The sequence below is a fragment of the Elephantulus edwardii genome, unplaced genomic scaffold, assembly GCF_000299155.1.
Source record: "Elephantulus edwardii isolate Elephantulus edwardi_28Jun2011 unplaced genomic scaffold, EleEdw1.0 scaffold00087, whole genome shotgun sequence".
Taxonomy (NCBI): Eukaryota; Metazoa; Chordata; class Mammalia; order Macroscelidea; family Macroscelididae; genus Elephantulus; species Elephantulus edwardii.
The window spans coordinates 10,030,923-10,038,360 of record NW_006399837.1 but is presented as its reverse complement, the minus strand read 5'-3'; the positions used below and the strand labels follow the sequence as shown (position 1 = coordinate 10,038,360).

The 7,438-nt window shown below is 58.8% G+C and overlaps 1 protein-coding gene across 1 annotated transcript; it reads left to right on the top strand.

Moving 5' to 3' along the window:
- The first annotated feature begins 464 nt into the window (after positions 1–464).
- IRS1 (insulin receptor substrate 1) lies at positions 465–4,127 on the top strand. Its single transcript, XM_006890288.1, has one exon. The coding sequence runs from the start codon at positions 465–467 to the stop codon at positions 4,125–4,127; it is 3,663 nt and encodes a 1,220-aa protein (XP_006890350.1).
- The last annotated feature ends 3,311 nt before the right edge of the window (positions 4,128–7,438 follow it).

The following is a 7,438-nucleotide window of genomic DNA, read 5'->3' as shown; positions in this document are numbered from 1 at the left end:
TCCCCCTGCCCAAGGATATTTAATTTGCCTCGGGAATCGCGACTTCCAGAGGGGAACTCCGGAGGGAAGGCGCGCGCGCGCGCCTTGAGGGGAAGCACTAGGACCCCCGGCCGCCGGCAGGACGGCCAGAGATGCCACTGCGCCCCTTCCCGGCCCCGGCGGCGAAGCGGGCACTCGGTTCTCGGAGGATTGGGGCTGCCCACGTCCCGGACGCCCGGCCTGTCCCCCGGGCATGAGCCGCCCGTGAACTCGGGTCGGGGCCAGCTCCCCGCTTGGCCGCTGCGCGCTCCTCCACCGCCCCTCCCGGCGCGGGGAGCGGCGTGGCTGCGGCTCGGGCTCGGTCTTCGCCGCCTCCAGCCCTGTTTGCATGTGCGGGGCCGCGCTGCGGAGCCTCCGCCCCCCACCCGCTTGTTTTTCGGCGCCTCCCTCCGCTCGGCGGCGGCGGTGGCCGTGGCGGCGGCAGCATGGCGAGCCCTCCGGAGACCGACGGCTTCTCGGACGTGCGCAAGGTGGGCTACCTGCGCAAACCCAAGAGCATGCACAAGCGCTTCTTCGTGCTGCGGGCGGCCAGCGAGGCGGGGGGACCGGCGCGCCTCGAGTACTACGAGAACGAGAAGAAGTGGCGGCACAAGTCGAGCGCCCCCAAACGCTCGATCCCCCTGGAGAGCTGCTTCAACATCAACAAGCGGGCGGACTCCAAGAACAAGCACCTGGTGGCTCTCTACACCCGCGACGAGCACTTTGCCATCGCGGCCGATAGCGAGGCCGAGCAGGACAGCTGGTACCAGGCTCTTCTGCAGCTGCACAACCGTGCCAAGGGGCACCACGATGGGGCCGTGGCGCCCGGGCTGGGCGGTGGTGGCGGCAGCTGCAGCGGCAGCGCCTGCCTGGGCGAGGCGGGCGAGGACTTGAGCTACGGAGACGTGCCCCCCGGCCCAGCCTTCAAGGAGGTCTGGCAGGTGATCCTGAAGCCCAAGGGCCTGGGCCAGACAAAGAACTTGATTGGCATCTACCGCCTCTGCCTGACCAGCAAGACCATCAGCTTCGTGAAACTCAACTCAGAGGCGGCGGCGGTGGTGCTGCAGCTGATGAACATCCGGCGTTGCGGTCACTCGGAGAACTTCTTCTTCATCGAGGTGGGCCGCTCGGCCGTCACGGGACCCGGGGAGTTCTGGATGCAGGTGGATGACTCCGTGGTGGCGCAGAACATGCACGAAACCATCCTGGAGGCCATGCGCGCCATGAGTGACGAGTTCCGCCCGCGAAGCAAGAGCCAGTCCTCCTCCAACTGCTCCAACCCCATCAGTGTCCCCATGCGCCGCCACCACCTCAACAACCCCCCGCCCAGCCAGGTGGGGCTGACACGCCGTTCACGCACGGAGAGCATCACCGCCACGTCCCCAGCCAGCATGGTGGGTGGCAAGCCTGGCTCCTTCCGGGTCCGCGCCTCCAGCGACGGGGAGGGCACCATGTCGCGCCCGGCCTCGGTGGACGGCAGCCCCGTGAGCCCCAGCACCAACCGGACGCACGCACACCGGCACCGGGGCAGCTCACGGCTGCACCCCCCGCTCAACCACAGTCGCTCCATCCCCATGCCCACGTCCCGCTGCTCGCCCTCGGCCACCAGCCCCGTCAGCCTGTCATCCAGCAGCACCAGTGGCCACGGTTCCACCTCGGATTGCCTGTTCCCACGCCGGTCCAGTGCGTCTGTGTCCGGCTCCCCCAGTGACGGAGGCTTCATCTCCTCGGATGAGTATGGCTCCAGTCCCTGTGATTTCCGGAGCTCCTACCGCAGCGTCACCCCAGATTCCCTGGGCCACACCCCACCGGCCCGGGGCGAGGAGGACTTGAGCAACTACATCTGCATGGGTGGCAAGGGGGCCTCCACGCTGACCGCCCCCAATGGGCACTACGTCTTGGCTCGGGGTGGCAATGGCCACCGGTGCCTGCCTGGTGCCAGCCTGGGCACCAGCCCGGCGCTGAGTGCTGAGGAGGCCGCCGGTGCTGCAGACCTGGAGAATCGCTTCCGAAAGAGGACGCACTCCGCGGGCACGTCTCCCACCATCTCCCACCAGAAGACCCCGTCGCAGTCCTCCGTGGCGTCCATTGAGGAGTACACGGAGATGATGCCCGCCTACCCTCCAGGAGGGGGCGGTGGAGGCCGCCTGCCGGGCTACCGGCACTCGGCCTTCGTGCCCACGCACTCCTACCCAGAGGGAGCGCTGGAGATGCACCCGCTGGAGCGCCGTGGGGGCCACTCCCGCCCAGACAGCGCCACGCTACAGGCCGAAGAGGGCTACATGCCCATGTCCCCAGGAGTGGCCCCCACGCCCAGCACCCGAAAGGGCAGCGGGGACTATATGCCCATGAGTCCCAAGAGTGTGTCCGCGCCCCAGCAGATCATCAACCCCATCAGGCGCCATCATCCCCAGCGGATGGACCCCAATGGGTACATGATGATGTCCCCGAGCGGGAGCTGCTCCCCGGACACCGGAGGCGGGCCCAGCGGCAGCGCAGCCCCTTCTGGGAGCGGCTATGGGAAGCTGTGGACGAATGGAGTCGGCCACCATTCGCACCCCAAAGCGCCCCTGGAGAGCAGCGGTGGCAAGCTCATGCCTTGCACAGGTGACTATATGAATATGTCGCCTGTGGGGGACTCCACCACCAGCAGCCCCTCCGACTGCTACTACGGCTCAGAGGACCCACAGCCCAAGCCGGTCCTCTCCTACTATTCATTGCCGAGGTCCTTTAAGCACAGCCAGCGCCCTGGGGAGCCCGAGGAAAGCACCCGGCACCAGCACCTCCGCCTCTCTTCCAGCTCCGGCCGACTCCTCTATGCGGCCACAGCGGAAGACTCTTCCTCCTCCACCAGCAGCGACAGCCTGGGCGGAGGGTACTGCGGGCCCAGACCCGAGCCTGGCCACCCGCACCACCACCCACAGGCCCTGCAACCCCACCTGCCTCGCAAGGTGGATATGGCCGCCCAGACCCACAGCCGCCTGGCCCGGCCCACGAGGCTGTCCCTGGGAGACCCCAAGGCCAGCACCTTACCTCGGGCACGTGAGCAGCCGCAGCCGCTGCACGCAACGGAGCCCAAGAGCCCCGGGGAGTATGTGAACATTGAGTTCGGGAGGGACCAGCCTGGCTACTTGACTGGCCCGGTGGCTGCACGCAACTCACCTGCGGTCAGTTGCCCGGCCCCGCTGCAGCCGGTGCCCCGAGAGGACGGGGCTGGCACGGAGGAGTACATGAACATGGACCTGGGACCTGGCCGGAGGGGGCCCTGGCAGGAGAGCCCAGGGCTAGAGGTGGGCAGAGCGGGCCCTGCGCCCCCCGGGGCGCTGAGCGTGTGCCGGCCCACGCGGGCTGTGCCCAGCAGCCGGGGTGACTATATGACCATGCAGATGGGCTGCGCCCGGCCGAGCTACGTGGACACCTCGCCAGTGGCCTCGGTCAGCTACGCTGACATGCGGACAGGCATCACTGCAGAGGACGCGAGCCTGCCCACGGCCCCCGCGGCCGCACCCTCCTCATCCTCAGCCACCTCGGCCTCGCCCGCTGCACTTCAGGGAGGAGCCGAGCTGCCTGTCCGCCCTTCCCTGCTGGGGGGCCCGCAGGGCGCAGGGGCCCTGAGCGCCTTCACCCGGGTCAACCTCAGCCCCAACCGCAACCAGAATGCCAAAGTGATCCGGGCGGACCCGCAGGGGTGCAGGCGGAGGCACAGCTCCGAGACCTTCTCGACGCCCAGTGCCACCCGGGTGGGCAACCCGGCGCCCTTGGCAGGGGTTGCTGCGGCCGCGGGGGACGGCGGAGCCAACAGCAATGAGGATGTGAAGCGCCACAGTTCTGCCTCCTTTGAGAACGTGTGGTTGAGGCCTGGAGAGCTCGGAGGAGCCCCCAAGGAGCCGGCCCAGGGATGCGGGGCTGTAGGGGGATTCGAGAATGGGCTTAACTACATAGACCTGGATTTGGTCAAGGACTTTAAACGGCGCCCCCAGGAGCGACCCCCTCCGCCACCCCCGCAGCCGCCACCCCCTCACCAGCCCCTGGGCCACAGCGAGAGCAGCGAGGATTTAAGCGCCTATGCCAGCATCAGTTTCCAGAAGCCGCCAGGCGACCTCCAGTAGCTCAACTGGACATCACAGCAGGTGCGTTTCCTGGGGAGAAAGTCCAGCGACTGCTTTTAACCTTGTACTTAACCCGATCCTCTTCCTCTTCCCCTTCTCACTGCTCGCACTGCTTCTCCCGGGGGTCTTCTCTCAGGAGAGGGAGGGTGGGGGTCAGGGCACCCATGATGTGCACCTTTCCCATCCCCTGGGACACCTGGCAGGAAGTCACAGGAGTTTCAGAGGAAGCCACAGGAGGGCTTTGTTTCTTGGACCAGGCCCAAGTAGTCACTGTTGTACATTTCAAGCTCTCTCTCGTTCCACACTACAAGTGCTGAGATTTGTTAAGTTTCTTAAGAAGAACCTTGACCTGTTTATGGAGGTTTTCTGTTGGCTGTATTTAGGCCAGTCCTTGGAAGAGACAGTCTTTAACCATAAAAGCTTGGTTAAAGCAGGAGTTGGAGCCTTTCTTGAAAATAGTTCCTCAGCACTCCCAAGTTGTGGGTGATCTTATCAGGTTCCTGTGTGTACTTTTGTTCTGTTATTTCATAACACCAAGGTAACATAAACAACAGCTACGGGAAACATCAGTTTATGCTCACACTGCCCTAAAACAGACTGGGGAGCCAGAGCTGGGGTAGGCTGCCATATTTAGAGGGGAATTCTTAGCCAGTTAGGGGTAGATCTAGAGAGAAATCAAGGGTGACATTTTCTCCTTGTTCCTGAGCCAGACTTCCTGAGAAATTGTTTCATGCAGATGTATCTTCTCATAGCCCTGGCTTGTATGCAGCTGCAGGGGCCTGGGACCTATTATTGGTTAGGAGTTATGGACGTTGAGTTTCCACTTGTCTGCCTTGGCAGTTGTATGTTTTTGCCGAAAACCCTCACTCAAACATCACACATATCCTTTGGGGGCTACTATGCACTGTCTGTAAAATTACTTCATGTTTTCATGTTGAAAAGAGGAAGCTCTATTTCCCTGGAGCCCCCACCCTTTTTGCATTGAACCCAAGAGTTAAGCCTTGCCCTCTTCTAAGATATTTGTCGTTTGCCTTTAAGTTCAAGAGTCTACATTTCAGTAAATGTTTAATATTGGCCTTAAGTCCTCTGAGGCTAGGGCTGCATTGAAAATGAAAAACATTTGTAATAGGAAATAATTAGCCTGCCTTTCTTTCGGTTGAGCCTGTTTTCTGGTGGTCATAATTGTGGGCAGAAAAGAGGAGTGTAGTTTGCAAATAATGTGATGAGTTGGCAACACAGAAGTTTCCAGCATTTGGAAACACTTTAATTCTGACAAAATGATTATCTTGTGACTGTCTTTTTATGTATGCTTCCCAGTATGAGTTTCAGCAAGCGTTTATTCATTTTACTCTGAATTCATTCATAAGACATGGATTTTTGCATGGAGTTCTTATTGATAAACAGTCTTTGATTCATTCTGTGCTCGTGCTTTTCTTGATTCAGACAGTTGTCAATATTTGATGCAAGTATTCATTGTTTTTTAGAATAAGATGTGGGTATGGAAAGGAAGACTTTAGGTGATGCATCATGAGAAGCGTTTGATTGGCATGCATGTGTCAATATCAGCTGCACAACTTTGGTTATTTCAGATGATGTTTCCGGGAGTGTAAACCCAGGTTAACACTTCAGTCGGCTGTTCACTGACAAAGTAATGAGGATTTGAAGGGCAAAGAAGATCAGAACTGATATTTTGACTTAATGTAAAATGATATAAGAGGTTAAGAACCAAAGTAACTTTTCATCACCTGCTGCTTTAATCTAAACAGGTCTCTTTATTGATAGAATGGGACAGATAATATATGCTGGGAAGAAAGATTGAAGACCAAATAGGACTTTCCTTTCTAAAATGGACTTGATAAAGTCTTCATTGTATGAAAAAAACACCACCAAAACAACAAACCACCAAACCCACACTTAGCTTTGTTAAGAAAAAATATATAATATTCTAGAATAATAATATAATCACCTAACAATCTTGGGGTGGCATTAGACCACAATTTAATCACATTGTACTAGAGAAATTCTACAGAGTGTGTGTGTGTATAGGCTGTATAACTGGGGGGGAGGGGTGTGTGTGTGGTGTGCAGACTGACTCATAGCTAACCCTCCAGTGGGTTTTCACAGGTAGTTAATCACGCAGGAGAAGATTGCCTCCCCCCTTCTTTCTCAGATCAGCTGGTGGATTCGAACCCTGTGCCTTTGGGATTGCAGTGCAGCTTCTTACCAGTAGGCCACCAAAGCGCTCTAAGTGATCTAATCCTTAAACACATTAATGTCTGGAAATCAGCTTGTTTTGCCTTTGACCTGTTGGAGTTTAAGTGTTATTGTGATAGTTATCCCAAACATCCAAGTCAAGGCTGTCAGCGGTAAACAGCTCCTCCCAGGAGTGAGGGTGTGAGTTTGTGAGGATGCTGTTTTCCCAGCTTCTGCTGGAATTGCTGTCTTTGCTTTTTCCCCATCTCTCAGGTAAAAACCAGAAGCAGGTGGGAGGAAATGAGCTGCTAGGAGAAGGTGTCCGCGTCCTCCTGTGCCCTCCTTGCAGACTCTGGCCTGGATTCATACTGTCACTGTCCAGTACAAGTGTGGGCAGCCTTTAGCCAGCTCAGATCTTCGGACGTGGCCATGATCTTTCTGCTTTTACCTTCTACCCACCAACTTTCTCTGTTGCTGTGTCAAGTCCTCTAACTTGGTTCTGATCTGCTGGATTGGCTTTCAATACCCTCTTCCCCATCCCTTTGTTTCACCTCTTATGCTCCTTGGCCTTTTGGGGGGGATTCCTCTCAGGATCACGTTGTTCTGGGGGCCTCTCTGCAGGGGCTGAACGGAGGACTCTTAAGCGACAAAAAAGACCAAGATGTCCAGCTCAGCTGTGAAATGACTGATCCCAGCCATCCCTTTTGGGTTCAGTTTTCGTTTTCTTGGGGTCCCGCCCCTCCAAACGCAAGATCTGGGCCTTTTCTCTGTTCCCTCTTTGTGATTTCAGGCAGTCCTCGCCCTGGCCGCCCGCCCTCCCTCCGCTTCCCCTCGCTGTGTGGCCTGTCTGGCGCGAACCCCGGGGCCCAGGCACTTTCCCTTTTCCAGGGGAACCTCGGCTTCCTGCATTCCTCCCTGTGCTTGGCGGGGGCACTCTCTCTCTCCCTCGCCCCTTTGCGCACAGCGGGAGTGGTGGAGAGTGTGGGATGGTGGACCTGCCCCGGGATCCCCCTCGCGCCTCGCACCCCGTGGCCATCGAGGGCGCCCCGGGCCACTTCCTGGGCGGCCTGGTGCAGGGGACCCGCCGAGCCCCGACCCGCGGGAGGAGGTGCGGCGGG